A 21135-nucleotide genomic window follows, 5' to 3' on the forward strand; every position below is an offset into this window, starting at 1 on the left:
GCTAGAAGAACCTAAATATGCTGGTATAAGTCTTTGTAGGGATTTCACTATGGACTACATACGCAGCAAAATGAGTGAATCTACATTCTAAAATACTCCCTCCGATCCTTTTTACTCCGCATATTAGATTTTTGTCAGGTCAATCTTTGTAAAGTTTGACCAAATTTATATAAAAAAGTACAAACATTTACAATACCAAATATATATACTATGAAACTACATTTCGTAATGAATCTAACAATGTTGATTTGGCATTGTAAACGTCAATACTTTTTTCTATAAGTTTGGTCAAAGTTGGGATATTTGACTTCGGACAAATGTTATATGCGGACTCAAAAGAACCAGAGGGGGTACATCTATATACATCCGTATGTGGTTCAAAGACTTATATTTATGAACGGAAGGAGTATCATGCATGACAATAACTAAAGTATTACATCATACCAATATTTGATACTATGCATTAGGAAGGTAGTATAATACACTAGTATCATATGCACGATACTAATATATGATACTCCCCATTACAACAACCTAATCTCCATCTGATCCCCATCATCGGCCGTGCCGTGCCGTGCCGCGAGAGGAAAAATAAACAAATCATCACCGACTTTTGTTCCATCTGCTATCCATCCATCTCTAACCAACGCCCCCTATCCCCCTATCTCTATTTTTTTTTTTTTTTTGAGAAACCCTATCTCTATCTTTCCATCCCCATCCGGCGCGATGATGCAAGCAAACCGATCACTAGCGGCGTACGTGACGGCCACGACCACCATCCGCGCAGCCCACGCCCGTCTCCCCCACTGCGCGCGGGGCCCACCCGCCGGCCCGCCGGAACAAAGGTGGGCGGCCCACCAACTAGAAAAGGCCGACCCGACCCGCCGCTTCCTTCGCCCATCAGCTCTCTCTCTTCCTTCTTCCTCCCCCTCTCTCGACCTCATCGCCCACCACCCTCCCCCATCCGGACACGCGAGCGCCCGGGTCGCCGGCGCCGGCCATGGATCCCTACAAGGTAGCACCTCCCCTCCCCTTCTTCCCCCGCCGATCCGGCCTCGCCGGCCAGCCGGCCGGCCCGGATCGCCGGTTCGGATGTCCCTGTCGCCCCGCGATCCGCTGATCTGACGCGCTCGGTTCTCTTGGTTTCTTGTGTTGTTTGCAGCACCGGCCGACGAGCGGGGCCAACTCCGGCTACTGGACCACCAACTCCGGCGCGCCCGTCTGGAACAACAACAACGCCCTCACCGTCGGCCAGCGAGGTCGGTAACCCACCCCAACCACCTGCCTCTAAGCGTAGCTTAGCTTAGTTTGGATCACCTCTCTGGTGGCCAGATTCGGGGGCTATTCGGCTCGATTGCCTCTGGATCTGCGAAAGTTTCCCTCTGCTGTGGCGTTAGCACCCTGGCCTTGCTGTCAATTCACATGCCGTTTACATCTACTACTAGTATTCGATACATTCACCTACCGGCTTAGGTTTGGTTCCTGTAAGCGCTTGATTGAATTCTGTGGGCGCTCCTTGTAGCTTCATTCACAACACGCCGTGCTCCGTGGTCCAGCCTGACAAAACTTTTGTTGCAAACATATAGGAAGCTTGATATTTTCGTCAGTCACTGTCATGCCATAGGGTTGCTCAATCAACGGGGAAGCTAACAAGCAATACCTTTTTCACACGGCATGGCATGTCACGGTCCAGTCATAGTGATTATCCGATCATGAGAGATGGTTGGAGGCTCCTAGATAGTGATCTGTCTGGGCCGTCTGGTGGTCCGTTACTCTTCAGTGCATTTGCTCATAGCACTAACCTGATGTAGGTAGGGACCAAGTTCTGCACCCACAAGAAAAGATAATCTTACAACAATTCATCTATGTTTGGCATAGCGCAAGCTTCAAAACTGGTTCAAAATCAAAGTTTGATTGTTCAGCATAACTCCCCAACTTTGAAAGCGATTGGAATTCCAAACTCCAAACATGGCTGTCTGTCGTAACAAAATGCCAATTTTCCTGAAAGTGATTGCAAAAGCTACCTGAAGTTGCCCGATGTGATTTTTCCTCTTTTGTATCTGTAGCTATGCCCAGAAGCTTCTGCTTTTCTTATCTTCTCCCGTGGATAATTTGTTACTCGGCATAATGATGAATTCTTCCTTTCACAGGACCTATCCTTCTTGAGGATTACCATCTGATTGAAAAGCTTGCACAGTTTGACCGGGAGCGTATCCCTGAACGTGTTGTTCATGCACGGGGAGCCAGTGCTAAGGGGTTCTTTGAGGTGACTCATGATGTTTCTCAGCTCACTTGCGCTGATTTCCTCCGGGCTCCTGGGGTTCAGACCCCGGTTATTGTCCGGTTCTCTACCGTTGTGCATGAGCGTGGAAGCCCTGAGACCTTGAGGGATCCACGTGGTTTTGCAGTGAAGTTCTACACCAGAGAGGTACTAATGATCATTCTTAGTGTCATATTTCATGTTACCCTTTTGAGATGAGATTATTATTACAGCTACTTTATGCTGTGTACAATCACATTTGAGCAGTTTATCTTCTGTTAGCATGTCATTCGCCATAATGCCTTTTTGTCCAAGCCTGTTAAATAGTAAAAGACTCTTTAGCCTGTTTTAGCTGGTACAGTAAAATTCTGGCTGCTTTGAATGCCTTTTTAGTTCTATCAACAATTGCCAGCGTGTGGCTATTGGAAGATGGAAGTTGAAACCATAGCACATGTTCCATTATGTAGTAGTATAAATTTACCATTGTTTATAAGGATTGAGTCCTCTGTCCCACCTTATTTTCCCTTATGTAGTAAACTGTTTATCATCTGCACTTGGATAATTATTGCTGCAGACCTTTTCAGTCAACCTGTAAGTTTAACTGACATCTCGTGGCATGCATTTTTCAGGGTAACTTTGACCTTGTTGGGAACAATATGCCTGTGTTTTTCATCCGAGATGGGATGAAGTTCCCTGACATGGTCCATGCTTTCAAGCCAAGTCCAAAGACCAACATGCAGGAGAACTGGAGAATAGTTGACTTCTTCTCGCACCACCCGGAGAGTCTGCACATGTTCACCTTCCTCTTTGATGATGTTGGCATTCCACTCAACTACAGGCACATGGACGGTTTTGGTGTCAACACCTACACCTTAATCAGCAGGGATGGAAAGGCGCACCTTGTTAAGTTCCATTGGAAGCCTACATGTGGTGTGAAGTGCCTCTTAGATGATGAAGCCGTTACTGTAGGAGGCACCTGCCACACCCATGCCACAAAGGACCTGACTGATGCTATTGCAGCTGGGAATTACCCAGAATGGAAGCTTTTCATTCAGACCATTGATGCTGATCATGAGGATAAATTTGACTTTGACCCTCTTGATGTCACCAAGACCTGGCCAGAGGATATCATCCCACTGCAACCAGTTGGACGGATGGTGCTCAACAAGAACATTGATAATTTCTTTGCAGAAAATGAACAACTTGCTTTCTGCCCAGCAGTCACTGTCCCTGGAATCCACTACTCTGATGATAAGCTGCTCCAGACAAGGATTTTCTCCTATGCTGATACCCAAAGGCACCGTCTCGGTCCAAACTACTTGATGCTTCCTGTGAATGCCCCGAAATGTGCTCACCACAACAACCATCATGATGGCTTAATGAATTTCATGCACAGGGATGAGGAGGTACATTGTTCTTTAAAACTTTTTCATCCCCTTCTGCTTGCATGATGCAGTATTTCCTCCGATTGACAGAAATAATATGTACGTAGTTATGTTTCAAGTTCACTGCATTTACATATATTTGGCTTGATTTCCAGGTGAACTACTTCCCTTCAAGGTTTGATCCTACTCGTCATGCTGAACAGTACCCTGTCCCTCCTCGCGTTCTATCTGGCTGCCGGGAGAAGGTATGCAACTTGGAATGACAGAATTCTTGTCTCACTACTGCCATTCGTCGGCCATTGAGCCATAAGAACTGTTTCCAGTTATTATTTATGACTAAAATACTCTGTGAATTAAAAACCACCATGTGTTTGACAAATGGTTTGCTACATTTGTACTTTTGGAACTGCAGTGCATCATCGAAAAGGAGAACAATTTCAAGCAGGCTGGCGAGAGATACCGTTCCTTCGGCCCTGCCAGGTTCCATCCCAAACTCAGTTTGATTTGTTTCAAGTCTTTAGGCACATAGAAGAAATCAAGCATCGTTGCTAACCGAACTGTTTCTTATATGAAAACACAGGCAAGACCGTTTCCTACAGCGCTGGGTTGATGCGCTCACTGATGCTCGTGTTACCCATGAAATCCAGGGCATCTGGGTCTCATACTGGTCACAGGTACATTCTTCTGTCTTTTATTCACTCCCAGTTGCCAGTGGGTGACCATGCACACTGCTCTACTGTTATTTGTGTCTGTATCATCTAAACACACTGAAACCAACCATGCTTTTTACCAATGCTGTTGCAGTGTGACGCGTCCCTCGGGAAGAAGCTGGCATCGCGGCTCAAGATTAAGCCGAGCATGTAGATGGAAAAGGAGGAGGGAACCAGTCGCTCACCCGCCTCGGTTGGCGTCGATCGAGCCAAGGAGGGTGCAGCATGAACTGAATCTGTCTCTGTGTGGGTGTAGCCATGAATAAAAATGTGTAATGAATATTGTATGTAATACCCATGATGGTGGGTGTTGTGATACAGTTCGTCTGTCGTATTGTGTCTGTGCAAAAGAGAAAATAAAAGACAATGTGTTGGTTAATCTTTGCTGTGTTCCATCTTCAGTCTGATAGTAGAAGTTTTTGATGATCCACTTTTGTTTGGCTTTCCTGCCACTGTTGTATCATAATTTCAGATGTGGTAATTGCCATAAACAAAAGGGCACCTAATTTCAGATCAAGAGATTTTTATGCTACTAAAAATTTCAAATAGGAACGCAAAAAAAAAAAAGATTTTGGAGTCTGTCAGACAACCTCTGGGCCACCCTGCACAGGCTGAGCCAGGCAGGAACGATCCTCTACAGCCGTCGGATCCAGCAGATGAATCCTGGCCGTTAATCACGCTCTGGCCCAGAGGTCAGAGGTCATCAACCAGACTTGAGTGCTTGCCTCCTTATTGGTAAAGGATGCAACGGTACGAGCCTATAGAACAGATCCTGTTCAAGTAAGGTCGTGCTACAAGCTGCAGCGCCTCGCCTTATAAACCGGTACCTCTCCGCGTGAACTAGCGAGGTGGGACTAATATAAGGGAGCGCGCAGCAGCGCAGCGCCTCCTCCTCGGTCGCAGAAGGGCTCGTGGGCTGTTGGCCCATGTGGTTGGGCTGGAGAAGACATGCAGCGCGGCCCATCTGAGTGAGATACGATACGTAGACAGAGATAGGCCCATCTGAGAAATACTTGTCCTGCTGTAGTATGGCTTTTCTTTCTTCCCTCCCCAAAAAAAAAGAGTATGGCTTTTCTTTCCTGTGAACTTGGATTATTATTTTCTTTCCTGTACGGCAGTTGCATCAGCTTTTCATTTCCTTCCCGAGATTTTGATATTTTTTTCTTTTTTGTCAAAGTATATGAGAAATGTTTTTTTGGGCGGGGATACCTGAGAACATTAAGTTGCTTTTCCAGTGTACGCGTATTCTCTTGTTAGCTCATCGCATTACTATTAAATATTAATAAAAACACCCATGCGGCATGCACTTGTTCTCTTTGCTGGCTCGGTTCTTCAAAGTTACCTCTGTTGCTGCAGTTTCAGGCTCAGGGCTGATTCAAAGAGGGATGAATGAGCTGAGGACTGGCTCGGTCCGTGTACTTTTGTTGCATTTCCAGTGCTCATTTTCGAAGTATTGTCCAACATCGGCTCAGCCTCAGCTTCTTGCTGCATGTTCAGGGAATAATCATTGAACTTCTCTGAAGTTGCTGACCCTTGCATAAAAAACCAACAGACAATCTACAAAAACAGCCACCTGCTCTTCCCTTCTCCATTCTCAACTTGCCTTTTCTCCCCGCGGGCAGAAGGCATAGACAAGCTTATCCTTGGGTTTCAACACCATGGATGCATGTGGGAGGATGGGGCCAGGTGCAGCTCCAATTAATCAGGGTCAGCAAGTCAGAATTCGGTCTGATGTCACAAACAGGAAAAGGTTGGTGCTGCTATTAAACAGGTGCATCGCTATTTCTGTACAGGCCTGAAAGTTGGGGTGCAGATATTAGACATGTAAGTTAAGTAGATAATAACAGTTAAGGGCATCTCCAGCCGTTGGCCCCCCAGGACGCATAAAAATCGCCCCCTGGGGGCGAGCCGGAGATACACTCGGCGCTGGGGCGATTTTGCGCCCAGTCGTCGCCCCCAGGCGCCGAAATTGGCCCACTTTGCAGCCCAATTTCGGCGAATAAAGGGCCCATATGGGCGAGAATAGGCTCATATTCGACGTGGTTTCGCCGTGTCTTGGCGTTCAATTATCAACACAATTATTTCTTATCACATATTTCATCACAGCAAAATCAAATACTTCAACAAAATAGTACAACAACAAATAGTTCAATACAAATTATATAGTTCAATAAATAAAAACTCGTATTTCATCACACGGCGTCCCCCTTGAGCCTCCATAGGTGCTCAATCAGATCTTTCTGCAGTTGATGATGCACCTGTGGGTCTCGGATCTCCTGACGCATACTGAGATAGGCAGTCCAAGTTGCCGGTAGCTGGTGATCAACTTCGGCTAGAGGACCCTGCCTGTAGTATGGTTCAGTGTCAAACACTGGGTCTTCTTGCTCGCTCTCGATGATCATGTTGTGCAAGATGACACAGCAAGTCATAATCTCCCACATTTCATCTTTGGACCAGGTCTGAGCGGGGTACCGAACAACAACAAATCGAGATTGGAGCACACCAAATGCCCGCTCGACATCCTTCCTGCAAGCCTCCTGAAGCTTCGCAAACCAGGCGTTCTTGCCTCCTGCCACAGGGTTTGAGATCGTCTTCACAAATGTCGATCATCTCGGATAGATGCCGTCAGCTAGATAGTACCCCTTGTTGTATTGGTGCCCATTGATCTCGAAGTTCACCGGAGGAGAATGGCCCTCAACGAGCTTGGCAAAAACAGGAGAGCACTGCAGCACGTTGATGTCATTGTGAGTTCCTGGCATACCGAAGAAGGAGTGCCAAATCCAGAGGTCCTGTGTGGCTACCGCCTCAAGCACCACACTGCAACCGCCTTTGGCGCCTTTGTACATCCCCTGCCAACCAAATGGGTAGTTCTTCCATTTCCAATGCATGCAGTTGGTGCTTCCAAGCATCCCAGGAAATCCTCTTGCTGCATTCTGGGCTAGGATCCGAGCAGTGTCTTCCGCATTGGGTGTTCTCAAGTATTGTGGCCCAAACACTGCCACCAGTGCCCGACAGAACTTGTAGAAATACTCTATGCTGGTGGACTCGGCCATGCGCCCATAGTCGTCGAGTGAATCACTGGGAGCTCCATATGCAAGCATCCTCATCGATGTCGTGCACTTCTGAATGGAGATGAACCCAAGAGCGCCAGTGCAATCCATCTTGCACTTGAAGTAGTTGTCAAACTCCCGGATGGAATTCACAATCCTGAGAAAGAGCTTTCGGCTCATCCGATAACGGCGCCGAAATGTTCTCTCGCCATGAAGTGGAGCATCGGCGAAGTAGTCGGAGTAGAGCATGCAGTAGCCTTGGAGACGATGCTGGTTCTTTGCTTTCACCCGCCCCGGCGCCGAGCCACCTCGCCGCGGATTTTCATTGCTCGCCAGCAGCTGGGCGAGGGCGGCGAGCACCATGAGATGCTCTTCTTCCTGGTCGTCGGCCACGGCTTCCTTCTCCAGCAGCGCGGCGAGCTCTTCCTCCTCATCCGAGTCCATCGCCGAGACAAGCAAAACGCCGAACACCTTGCGCTCGGTGGGCGTGTACCCGTCGTTAAACCGCGCCTCCGCGGCCGAAAACGCCCAACTGCTTGGGAGGGGCTGCCGCGGCGAAGCGCTGCTATTTTCCGGCGGGGAATGGCTATCTACCGGAGTAGGGCGGCGGCCGTCGCCGGGATATAGCTAGTGGGGCGCGGGGGGTGCGAGGCGAGTCGGGGGAAGAAAACCTTGACTTTTCCCCTATCGGTGTGGCCCAGGCGTGCTTTTCCCTAGCGCTAGAGCCCCAAACTGCTCCCCAGCGTGCCGGGTTCGACCTGTGACCGCCGGGCAGAAAAAAGGTCCAAACCGACGATTTTCGGCGTCCTGGGGGCGCGAATGGGCCGTTTTTTCGGCGCCGGCGCCGAAAAAGTGGCCTGGGGGGGGGCCTGTTGGGGGCGCGGCTGAAGATGCCCTAATAATTCAGTAATGGAGTGTATGTACTTATGTATACCTGGATCATATGAACACACACATTGTAACCAACCAATGTTTTTACCAATGCTATTTGCAGTGTGACGCGTCCCTCGGGCAGAAGCTGGCGTCGCGGCTCAGGATGAAGCCGAACATGTAGATGGCCAAGGAGGAGAGAAGCAGTCACTCACTCGCCTTGGTGGGTGTCGATCGAGCGGGCCAAGGAGGGGGCAGCATGAACTGAATTTGTCTTTGTGTGGGTGTAGCCATGAATAAAATTGTGTAACATTGATATGAATAATAAAAGACAAAATGTGATGGTTAATCTTGCTGTGTTCCGTTGTTCAAATCATAATTTCAGATGTGCCATAGACTGTTTAATCTTTCATAATCAAAAGTGCAGCTAATTTGCAGTTGTTTTTACTAGCCTGAAAACTTAAAAGTGCACGCGCACTATTTAATCAACTCAAGCGGCCGGTTATTGACCGCACGATCGCGTCCTGATCTGAAGCGTGCGTCAGGTGCGACCTGGTCAGGACCGTGCAGGCGTACACACAACCCACCTTGCGACACGTCAATGGCCCCACAAGCCGTGGAAGGGAGTGGACGGTTCGAGCGGCGCACAGACGACTGTCTCTCCCCGATCCCTTTCTCTCCTTCATCTCTCCTGTTCGTTGTCAAAACAGAAATCCCCCACATCTGCACCCAAATCCCATCGATCAGCGGCAAAGAAGGAAGGGCACGGCTGGCGGGGAATCGCCGCCATGACTGCGTGCAAAGGGGAGATTGGTGCAGTAGCGGCCAGGCGAAGAGATCTCTTTGTGGATCTGGCAACTGTGCGGGCAGTGACAAAAAAGACTAGATCGGCAAGGCGGGATGGACACGGTGAGGCGCCACCATCCGGCGATGGGCGGCGGCTGCGGGGGCCCGACGTCGTTGCGGTGCTCCAGCTCGCCGGCGCAGGAGTTCGCGGGGCTGGCGTCCGTGTTCCGGCGGCGGCTGGTGGTGGGGACGACTATGGTGGCGGCCGACTTTGGGGCGTCATCAGGCTGTCCCCAGAGCTCGGGCGCTCGCTGAGGCTCGACGTGCCTGGACTCCTCCATCTGCGGCTTCACACGATGCCTGGACTCCTTCATTGATTCGGTAATTTGATGACCAACAACAGCAGCCCCCTTTGGTAGCTTAGCTTCCTTCTCCTACTTTTTTTTATCAATTCTTGGTTGAACAAACAGACTACTACTGCTCAACGTTTACGCATTAACAGCTGATTTCTGTCATTCCATTCTCCTCAAGGGATTGAGTTGCTCTTTCAGATCCGTCACGCCATTTTGCTAAATTTTTCAGAGTTCAAAGCTTTTGGATTCTAGCCAAACACTATACTACTGAGGTAATATCATGCAAAAAAGAAGCACTTCAGCCACAACTCATTTAGGGACCAGCCGAAAATGTTGCACACACACATATTCGCGCGTGGCCGCAGAGTTGCACGCTCTAGTTGGTATAGTCGCACACGCTTGGTCGCGTAGTTGCACACTCTTTGGCACATGCCCGGCCGCGTAGTCGCACATGCATGCCCGCAGAGTTGCACACTCTTGCCGGTATAGAAGCACATGCCCGGCCGTGGAGTTGCACGCTCTTGTTCGAGTAGTCACGCATGCACTCCTGCGGAGTTGCACACTCTTGTCGACTCTTGTCGGCATAGGAGCACACGCCCGGCCGCAGAGTTGCACACTCTCGTCCGCGTACGTAGTCGCACACACACGATCACGGAGGTGCACACTCACTTCCAAGCAGTCGCACACGCACGGCCACAGAGGTGCACACGTGTGTCGGCACAGTCATGTGTGCGTGTGGTTCTTTGGTTGCACACTCAAGTGTGCCCTGTTTTCAAGTGTATACGTGAGGAGTTTGTAGATCTAAACAGTTCATATCCTAGTTGGCTTTGCCACGGTTATGCAGTTTCACAGGGAATGGCTATCGGCTAGTTTAGTTTTGGCTCCAGTGCCTACGTCATCTTCAGGCAGTGTGTATGTTGATTTTTTTTTTGGTTGCACACTAATATCTGCCCAGTTGGCCATACAGTGCATCAAGTTGCACACAATTTTGTTTTGTTTGGTAGGTGTGCTTTGAAAAATCAGCATGAGTTGCTTACCTCATGGCACTTTTTTGATATCAATTGTTCTTGCTCCATTTTTCTTTATACATTTGGTTGCTACGACTAATTTGTTTGTTCGCTTTTTTTAGCAGACCAAAAATGGTTGTAGAAGGAGATGTGGCTCCTAGTGAAGGATAGGCATGCTCGCTTTTTCGTCGTTTTTCATTTATCCTTGTAGCAGTTTTGTTTTCAATTATAATAACTATTATTTTGGGGTTTTCCTACCATGTTCTATGTTTTGTTTGTTTTATGCAGGGGTCTGCAAACCGTTCTTCTCGGCAGAATTCGAAACGGCATGCTGATCGGCAGTCTCGTCGTGTTGATATCGATAGGGAGGTAGAGGATGATGAGGTAAGTATCGAGCAAGCACTGTGGGTGCATTCCCCTTTCCTGCATACACACAAGTAACTTCTTTCATGCATCCTTTAGGTTGGTGACCAATTCTGCATTGTGAAACGATGGAAATGGAAGGCGGCCGCGCTGGTGGGAGTTGTGTATGAAGATGGCACATCGTTTGCAACAGTTGTTGAGGTAACATGAAATGGTATTAGGCATTTTTCTTTTCTTTTTTCTACACAAAGAAGCCTGGGATGTGATTCTTTTACACAGTTGCATAAGAACCAGCTAGATACTGGCATCCCGAACTTTTATAGTTGCACAAAAATTAATTAAGAGTTGTTATCCTCAACTTTTCAAATAGTTGCACAACGGTATCATACGAGTTGGCATCCTCAACTTTCGTAGTTGCACCAGAACCATTTTGGAGCTGGCAGTCTCAGCTTTTTAAATAGTCCCACAATAGTATCACTGAGTTGGCATCCTCAACTATTTTAGTTGCACAAGAACCAATCAGGAGTTGGCATCCCCAACTTTTCTTAATAGTTGCACAACAATGCCACATGAGTTGGCATCTTCAACTTTTTTTTGAGGGAGGCATCTTCAACTTCTTTACTTGCACAAGAACCATTAAGTAGTTGGCATCCTCATGTATTCACATGCATGCACTTGAATGTAGTTGCACTACTTATTTGCAAGATTGTAATCTTTTAGAATTCACTATTTTTTTCCATTTCTTGTGTCCAGACATGCTAAATTCATCAAGTTCATCAGTTCAAAATTCATTACATAGTTGAACAAACATGCAATATGAATTGCATGCAGGAGTACTTGCAGTTGCACAAAATAGATGATCTAGTTGCACAACAACTAGTATAAGTTTTTCCATTTGGAATTTTGCATACAAAATTTTAGCCAAACCAAAATGAATCTAAAATTATATGAGTTGGCATCTTCAACTTTTTATGAGTTGCAGATGCCAACTACTGAAATTCAGACCCCACAAGTAGATGGATATGGCAGTGTTGTCAGTTGCACACTTGTGATGGTTAAGTTGCACAGATACAACCCAGAGCTGGTTCATTTTTCTAAGGCTTCATTTTTGCATGATGTGTAGGTTTTACAGGTTATGGGGGTAGAGGAGCTGCTATAGATTTGTGCACACAATTCTCAGCTACAAAGTCACATATACTACTGTGTGGAAAGATCAAAGGAAAAAAACACTTCCAAACCAGATTCTTGTCCAGTAGGTAGTTATCTTTTCATAGTAGCTACAACACTTTTTTTTGCTACATGTACATCTGTTCTTCTGCATTATGTGTGAATAAGATTCTCTATGTGCACTCTCCTATATTTTTGCACATTTTCTGCGTTTTGTTACACACATGTTGTAAAAGTTGGCTTGTCCCATGATGTAGTTGCACGAAAATCAGTTAAAAGAGCACAAGTACCAGATCTCCCCGTTTTAATCTCTGTTTATGCTATCTTCAACAACTATGGAGAAGCTACTTTTGCAAAGAGAAATTTGGTGAGGGAGAAAGGGAAAGGCAAGGAGGAAGGACCTGAACAGGAGGAGAAAGGATCACCTCTTTTTCCACCCTTGCTGGTGCCTACTGCCTGGTACGTTCTGATCTATCATCCCTCTCTCTTCTTTTTTTTGCACCAAATTGTTCCAGTTCCACTCTTATTGAACTTTGATTCATCTGCCATGGCAGCTCTAGCAATGGAGATCCAGACATGAAAACCCCTTTGTTTCATGGGTAAGAAGGTGGGGCAGGCAGAGGCGTGGGGAAAAAGAAGTTGGTGGTCAGAGGGGCGTGAGAGCTTCAGGAGGGGAGGGAAGGGCATGTGATGGCCTGGGGACCACGTCCCCTGTTGCTACCGGGGAAGGGCTTTCCTTTTCTGAGATGAGGGGGGGGGGGGGGGGGGGGGGGGCAGAATCTTTCCTTTCCTAGCGGCCGCCGGGGAACGCTAGGGAGCAGCCGGCCGCTCCCTAGTCGCTCCCTTTTACTAGATCTGGAGATTTTCTGCAGCTAAAAAAGTCATCAAGGAAGCAAAACAAAGATTTTTTAGAAAAAAAGATTGTGTGTGTGTGCTTTTTTCTTTAGAAACAAAAAAAAATATTGTGTAGTACGTCAGACAACCTCTAGGCTACCTTGCACAGGCAGAACGACTTCTACAGCCATCGGACTGCAGGGAGGAGTGAGGAATGACCCTTTGAACCGAACGCATCACGCTAATTTTTTTAAATAATACATTTTTTTATTAATTCGCAAAAATATTATGCTGAAAAAATAATTTAGGCTACCAGTCGGCCTGCTGCGGGCTGACGGTATATTATTTTCGTAAATTAATTTTTCGGCGTAATATTTGTGAAAATTAATTAAAAAATATATTATTTAAAAAAATTAGCACGCATCACAGCTTATTTTTTCAAGGAAAGCAAGCCTGTAAAGTTTCATGCAAATCGAACGGAGCTGAGCGAGTGAGATGCATAGACGGAAGCTCAGCCCATCTGAGAAATACTTACATTCTCAAAAAACAGTTCTGAGAAATACTTGTCCCGTATGGCTTTACCACCCTAAAAAAGTATGCCCTTTTCTTTTGTTGAAACTGCATTTCATTTTATTCTATGTAATTAGTTTTATTTTTGTTAAATACTACTCCCTCCATCACATAATGTAAGACTAGTGTCGAAAAACGTCTTACATTATGGGACGGAGGGAGTACCTCCGTCTGGGTTTAAAAATTGTGACATCCCTAGTTTGACAATACACTAGGATAGCTCTCCTTGTTTGCATCATGTTTAAACTTCAAGATTTTACTGGAGTACCGGGGGTTACCGGAACCCCCGAGGGTTTAATGGGCCTACATGGGCCTTAGTGAAGAAGAGAAGGGGCGGCCAGGGCAGGCCGCGCCCCCCCTCCCCCTCTAGTCTGAATTGGACAAGGAGGGGTCGGCGCCCCCCCTTTCCTTCCTCTCTCCCTCCTCCTGGCGCGCCTCCTCCTGGCCGGCCGCCTCTCCCTCCCTTGCTCCTTTATATACGGGGACAGGGGGGCATCCCAGAGACACAACAATTGATCTCTTGGATCTCTTAGCCGTGTACGGTGCCCCCCTCCACCATAGTCCACCTCGATAATATCGTAGGGGTGTTTAGGCGAAGCCCTGCGTCGGTAGAACATCATCATCGTCACCACGCCGTGCTGACGGAACTCTCCCTCAAAGCTCGGCTGGATCGGAGTTCGAGGGATGTCATCGAGCTGAACGTGTGCTGAACTCGGAGGTGTCATGCGTTCGGTACTTGGATCGGTCGGATCATGAAGACGTACGACTACATCAATCGTGTTGTGCTAACGCTTCCGCTTAACAGTCTACGAGGGTACGTGGACGACACTCTCCCCTCTTGTTCCTATGCATCACCATGATACTGTGTGTGTAGGAAATTTTTGAAATTACTACGTTCCCCAACACCCCATTCCTCCGCTATGTAGTTAGGTTTTGGATTTGTAGATCGTGGTGCGCCGTTGGGGTGGTGGGAGCGGCGCCCAGACGAATAAGTCTGCCTCAGCTTCACTCCCACACCGGCAGTGTCGTTCATGGTGGCGTCTCGGAGTTGATGGCATCGTGTGATTGCCTATCCTTCGGATCGGTTCTGTTAGGGTTCATGGATGATGTCGGCGAGGCAGCGACGGCGACTCCATCAGGTGTGTCTCTCCTTCCGCTCTGTCCCCGTTGCTGTGGCGTTGTCTCCAACGTCATGGTGGAGCAGAGAGGTTTTGTCATCCAGGAGTACGCGCAGACGGCTGTCTGCGCAAGTGACAGCTGGAAGATGGTGCATCCCGTGCTGGGTTTGTGGTTGGTGGCTGATAGTTCTGGTTTCCTCCTTCGACGTCGTTGTCGTGCTGGGGTGTCTGATCTAGAGTTCGATGGCGTGTCCGGGGACATGTTGCCCCGGTCCGATTCTTTCAACGGCAATGGTTTTGCTTTTGACAAACTACTTTCGAGGTCCGTAAAGCTGCTGATCAGCGATGGAGCCGCGTTGAGCTCGGGTGAAGAGGTGATCTGTTTTCTTTCTCTTTGGTGGCCACTTCGGTGGTGCGGAGGAGAGGAACATGCGCTGATATTTTGCATAGGATTATCCTATTTTTTCAGCCTTGTAATGTCGGTGCTTACGTGCCTTGTAACCGGATCTTTATTTTATAAATGAGACACGTATTACCATGAAAAAAAAGAAAAAAAAAGACAGCAGCCGTCTAAACCTTTGTACATGCCCTCATTAGCCTAGACGAGTGAATTAGGCAGTGTGTCATTCATAATTGATGACTGAAACTCTGCACCGTGACACAGCCATGGTACATACCTGTGCCGTGGCATGCCTCCTACGGTCCTATCTCGTACGGCGTCCTGGTCTTTCTTGCGGGGCCAGTGGGCCAGCCTGCGAATTTAACACCAGCCAATACAACCAACGATGGCCTGGATACCGAGCCCACTGAGCGCCGTCCTCCGAAACAATTTCGGCTGTCGCGGCTCACTAGCGCGTTGGCTAAGGTCGTGGGCCAGCGGACGAACGCGACGGCCCAGTCTGGGAATAAACTAACGCAGCCCCTGGAAACGTTTAGCACCACATCGCTTGGCTAGAAACATTTTACGCGGCTTAAATAGCCCAGGTGCCGACGTTTCCATCGCCGAGGACGCAGAGCTGATTCATCAGCTCAGCCGAGGCGAAAGCAGTCGCTACGCACTTCTGGCCGGGCCTGTCCCGGCGGCCTGTGACCCTTTATTACTTTTCTTTCATATTTTGCAGGTTGTGCAACATGTGCACATGTAAAGTCTAAAATAAACTATGGAGGGTTTTTTCCTTTTCTTTTACCTGAAATCTAAAAAGCGGCCTGCCACTAACTGACCGAAACGGGCGGCCGGCCCGTGGCCGTTCGATCGCGCGAGCGATCGCTCCCAGATCCGCCAGGTGCCACCTGGTCGCGCACCGCGGTCGTGGGCGGTTTTGTCCGCATCCGGACGTGGGAGGCCCACCTGTAAGTGATAGAGGAGAGAGTAGTGGGGGTCGTGGGTGGCGGTTTTCGAAATCTGCGCCTGAAATCCCTCGCCGCAGTGTGCTCTCTCTCCCCATTCCTTCATCGTCTTCCTCCTCGCCATCCTCTTCACCGAACGGGGCGTGGCGGGCGGAGTGCTCAGATTTGACGGCGGCTTGCGGGTGGTTCTCCTCGCCGGGGAATCGCTGGTGCTCCTCGCCGCCGGAGGTATGCTCTCCCTCCACTTCTACATGCTTCTCCTCCCTTTCTCTATCTCGCGGAGCGCGGATGGTGCCGAAATGCGAGAAGAATGCTCTCTAGGGTTCGGGAACGGCGCGAACTACCCCCGCTTATCTTCGATTTCCTGCGATTTTAGGGCGATTTTAGGGCGAGGGGAATGCGAGGTCACGTTGAGTTCCGTTCTCCCATCTCGCAGCACGCGCCCAACGGTGGTCGGGATCTACAAGGTGGCCTGAAATCCCTCAACACAGCGAGTTCTCTCCCCATTCCGTCTTCGTCTTCCTCCTCGCCATCCTCTCCACCAAAAGGGGTGTCGCGGCGGAGTGCTCAGTTTGGCGACGGCTTGCGGGTGGTTCTCCTCGCGGGGGAATCGTTGGAGGCGTAGTTCACGGCACGGGGGTGGCTGGACAGGGTCAACGTGTAGTCCCCGTTTGCGCGATTTTAGGGCGATTTGGCTGTTTACTTCATGTTCCATTCAATTTTGCAGAGATTTGAGATCTGTTCATGATTCTTAGTTATTCTGTAAGTTTGTATTAGATGTGCGCAATGTTGTGTGCAATGCATTGGCTGATTTCGTAGTTGGTGTTCAGAGATTTAAGTGGTTAGTTGCACAAAATTCTCCTCAGTTGGCTGCGTCCATATAGTACTTGGCTGTCCATATGCTCTGCAGTTGCAGCAGTTGTTTTGGTCAGTTGGCTCACTGTTTTTGTACTAGGTGGTTGTCTATACTGTGTTCAGTTGCACAAGTTGCCTGCTTGGTTGGCTGCATCACTTTTACTAAGTTGGCTATTCATATGTTATACACTTGTGCCAGTTGCTCTACTTAGTTGGTTTTACTTAGTTGCATATGTTATACACTTTTACTAGTTGGCTGTTTCCCCCTCTGCTGTGTGCAACTAGGGACTCTTGTTTGTACAATTTTAGCACCAATGTTTGCTAGTTTTCCAATATAATCTATCAAATCCACCAGCATTGTGGTGGATGTGGTGGTTTATGTGTTATTCTCCTGCTTTGTGCAACTAGGACCCCTTGATTTGTGCAAATTAGTACCAATGCTTGCCAATTTTCCATTTTAATTTTTCTCAATGTGCAAGTCTTTTGTTGTGGATGTGGTTGTTTTCATGTGTCTCCCTTCATGTTCAACTAGGGACGCTTTTTTCAGAATAAGTTATCTCACTGAGCTTGTTGCCTTTACTTAACTTTTTTCTGTCTAGGTATTACTTGTCACAGTTGGCAAGTAATAATTAGGCAGAAAAAAGTTAGTTGGCTTATTTGATGTCCAGTTTGCACAAGGTTTACTGCCCAGTTGGCTGCATCATTGTAGTAGTTGGTTGTCCATATCTTCTAACTATGTTTTTTTGTTGTATTTCCTGCCGCAGGGCAAAAATGGTTATAATAGGAGGAGATGCGGGTGGCAATCAAGGAGATGTATTTTTATTCACTTTTTTTCTTTTGTTTTTGAGTTGTTTTTCAACTTATGCATGTATGCTAATGTCTTTTTTTCATGTTTTCTTTTGGTTGCTTAATCAGCGTTCTGGAAGTCAGCCTCTTCGCCGGAACTCGAAGCGTCCTGCTAATCGCCAGCCACGACCTGCACAGAGTGTTGAGCAGGGAGAGGATGTTGAGGTAAGTGGCATGTTGATGACACAAGTCCATTTTTTTGGTTTTGTTTGGGTCATATAACATTTTTTTATTTTTTCCCATGATTATGTTTTTTATTTTTTTTCTTAGGATGCTGAACAGTTCTGTGTTGTAAAGCGGACTAGACGTGCAGCACTTGGCAAGGGAGCTGAGTCATCTTCTAGGGTAAGTAAAATCTCAAATATAAGTGTTTTTCTCGCTTTTTTAGATAATGATGAAATTATGCAGCAGTTCCGAACAGTATTTTTGTTTTTAGTCTGTCAATAACAACCTTTTGTAGTTGACATCTCTAGTCATTTTGATTTAAATACAGTTGACATTAGTTGGCATTAGTTGGCATCTTATAGTTCACTAGTTGGCATCTTTTCATAGTTGACATCAGTGGTCATTTTTTTGTGCAGGCAGCAGTTGCTGGAGAAGCTGTCGCATCTTCCGCAGCAGATGCTGAGGTATGTGGGTTTTTGTGTGTGTTTATGAGCTATTTGAATAGTTCTTTGCAAACCTTTTTTTCAGTTACTGTTTTTCTTGTGTTGCAATATCATTTCTTATTGTTGCACATACACTAGAACTTTTTGTAGCTGCCAGGTCTCGTTCTTTTTTTATTTACTGTTTTATTGTTGCACATTCAGTTGCACACTGGCAGTCTTTGCAGTTGTCCTCATGAGCTTTATTAGTTGCACAAATACATCATATTAGTTGGCATGATCCATTTTATGAATATATAGCTCATTCTAATACTGATTCAAATGATGATTGCTAGTTTTTTTTCATTCTTGTTTTTTCTCTTGTGTTTAATGTTTGTGTAATGTTTTCATTTTCTAATCAACAGGGCAGCGGTGAAGGAGTTGAGGTGCCTCCAGGGGAAGATGTGGAGCGACCATCACAAGCAGGCAGGATAAGGGTATCACCAGCGCGCTTTGCAAATTTCAACGCCTCTCTAACCCCACTACAGAAATCAGAGCTAGTTTCGAGGTCGGTCGGGGGGCTATTGAACTTATCAGACACACTTCCAGCGGACCTCACTAAGTTCCTGGTGCAGTCCTACCAGCCACAGACCTCTGAAATGGTTTTCCCAGGAAGGGGAAGGATCCGTGTCAATGCTGACAGTGTTCAGAGGGTATTTGATCTCCCAAACAAGGGTCCAAAAGTTAGATATTTAGTTGACAAGGATGCCACTAGGAGATTCAGACAGGCTTTCAACATAACTGGAAATTCTCATCCCTAGATCACTACATGGCTCAAGATGATTGAGCATATGGCTGGAAGAACGGATGACACATTCTTTATGGCCTGGCTTGCGGTTGCCTTCAGCACTTTTCTAGCACCAACCACGGCCTTGAAGCTCAGCCCAAAGTGTTATGGACTTGTGCTAGATCATCAAATGCTAAAGAATATAAACATCTGCCTCTTTGTAGCAGAACACATTAACGAAGCTTTCCGGAACATGGACCAGGAGAAGCAAACTATTTGTTGCTGCTTGTATCACTTGATGGTTAGTGAAAACGACCACTTTTTTCCATCTGTTCCTGTTCTTTCTGTGCAGTTATAGTTTGCTGGAATTCTCATAACAATAACTGAACTTGGCTTTTTCTTTTGTTTGGGTCTGGTGCAGATACTATACCTTGATGCGCTCGTACATGACATCCCAGTAAGCAACTGCGCGATACGATCGAATGCATGGGATAGTACTCTAATTGCCAAGGTGATCAAGAAGGATACTATCTCTCCTGGTGTGTTCGGCAAATTGCAAGTGAGTTATTTTTTGTTTTTTTCCAATCGTGTCTTCCTTCTATGTTCTTTTGATGTCTGGTCACTCTTTTTTGGAAATTGCACAGAAAACTGTCATCAGTTGGCACAACAATGCATGTAGTTGCACAGATTATAGCTTTAAGTTTGGCAATCTGCACACATGTTCATTTTAAATTGGCACACCATCTTTTTTAAGTTGCACAGTTTTACTAATCTTGTTGCACAGATGTGTTGCATCAGTTGGTAGGAACTTTTTTTAGGTGCCATGTGTGTTGCACAGTTTTTGTGTCTTTGTTCAGTTGCATATATGTATAGTTGAATTTGTCTACTCCAGTATCTTGTTGTAGTTGCACAGGTTGTAATGTGTGGTTTCATTCAACACACACATCTATTTTGATAACCTTGTTATTTTCTGTTTCACTTTTTTTTTTCACATCAGCTTAAAGAGGAGTATAGAGGCACGGAGCAGACACCACTGTTTGGTGGAATTTTGCAAGCTGAAGCATTTGTGGCATCCAAATTACCAATAACATACAATCCGCAGGTTAGTGTTTTGCATACAGAAACTTGTATCACTTACTAATATTTTTTCTATTGGCTGGGATGTATGTTCAGTTGGACATGTATAACTTTTGTAGTGGCGAAAATACAGAATTTAGTTGGCTGTGATGTATGTTCAGTTGCACATATAAGCTTTTGTAGTTGCACATGTTCTTTTGGATAGTCAAAGTGTTCATTTACAACCATTGTCATCAACTTTTGGCAGAAATGCATGGTTTTTACTTTGTGCCACAGTGCATTTTGTAGTTGGCTAGAATCATGTTTTTAGTTGGCTAGAAAGTGTGTATTAGTCATTTTTGCTTATCACATCATGGTCAGTTACAGACATTTTTACTTTTTATTATTTTTTCTAACTGAATCAGTACTGAATCTTTTTTGTGTTGATGCAGAAAAAGGCAAAAATTGCGAAAGTGGTCAATGAGCTGTGCAAGGCTGTAACTGAACAGGTTGGCACCTTCATTGAAGAAGTTGCCAAGATTGATGACGAGGAACCAGATATTGATCCTTACGTACAGCAGCCATCAATGCAAACTGGGGCATCACGCCGTGCTCCAAAAAGAAAGAGACGGCGGTCAACTATACAAGAAGAAGAAGAATTTGTTGAGGATGATTCAGAAGAAGATGAGGAAATGGAAGCAGCGATAGATGCTGACGACGATGAGGAGACAGATGCGGATGAATCATATGAGGAGGACAAGGATGAGGATGACAATGAAGAAGATGCAGACGAGGAGGAGGATGAGAAGGAAGAGGAGGAGGAGGAGAAGGAGGAGGAGGAGGAGGACAAACAAGAAGAGGACAAAGGAGAGGAGGAGGACAAGGAAGAAGATAGTGATGCAGAGGAGGAGGAAGAAGAAGGTGAGGCCAGAGAGGGGGACGGGGACAAAGGGGCAGCGGTTGATGGCAGTGAGAGGGGAGAAGACAAAGGCGCAACAGCTGATGGCAGTGAGAGGGAAGAAGACGAGGATGATTATGGTGATGATAAAGGGGGATCCAATGGAGGCAGCGACAGCAGCGATGACGATGATGATGACAACGCCCCTGGTTCTGGTGGTACAGGTGGCAACACATCCAGGAGGACTAGCACTCATGCCAACCCTGCGAGCAGCAGCAATTCATTGAGT

At 46.8% G+C, this 21135-nt stretch overlaps 1 protein-coding gene and 1 non-coding gene across 3 annotated transcripts; one reads left to right on the forward strand and one right to left on the reverse strand.

The window, feature by feature from the left end:
* Positions 1-775: 775 nt before the first annotated feature.
* LOC542902 (catalase isozyme 1) lies at positions 776-8459 on the forward strand. 2 transcript variants are annotated; one of them, XM_044569507.1, is made up of 8 exons: positions 776-1015; positions 1163-1259; positions 2151-2428; positions 2890-3666; positions 3801-3890; positions 4058-4125; positions 4226-4319; positions 8400-8459. In XM_044569507.1, exons 1-8 carry the CDS (start codon positions 1001-1003, stop codon positions 8457-8459), a joined length of 1479 nt encoding a protein of 492 aa, XP_044425442.1. In that variant the 5' UTR covers positions 776-1000. The 2 variants fall into 2 exon arrangements, with proteins under 2 accessions (XP_044425442.1, XP_044425441.1); XM_044569506.1 differs by lacking the exon at positions 8400-8459 and adding an exon at positions 4450-4734.
* On the reverse strand, positions 4931-5145 carry LOC123155262 (small nucleolar RNA U3). The gene has a single exon (XR_006477319.1). It is a non-coding gene; the product is annotated as a small nucleolar RNA U3 (small nucleolar RNA).
* Positions 8460-21135: the final 12676 nt, after the last annotated feature.

Source organism: Triticum aestivum, chromosome 7A (assembly GCF_018294505.1).
Source record: "Triticum aestivum cultivar Chinese Spring chromosome 7A, IWGSC CS RefSeq v2.1, whole genome shotgun sequence".
Classification (NCBI taxonomy): Eukaryota; Viridiplantae; Streptophyta; class Magnoliopsida; order Poales; family Poaceae; genus Triticum; species Triticum aestivum.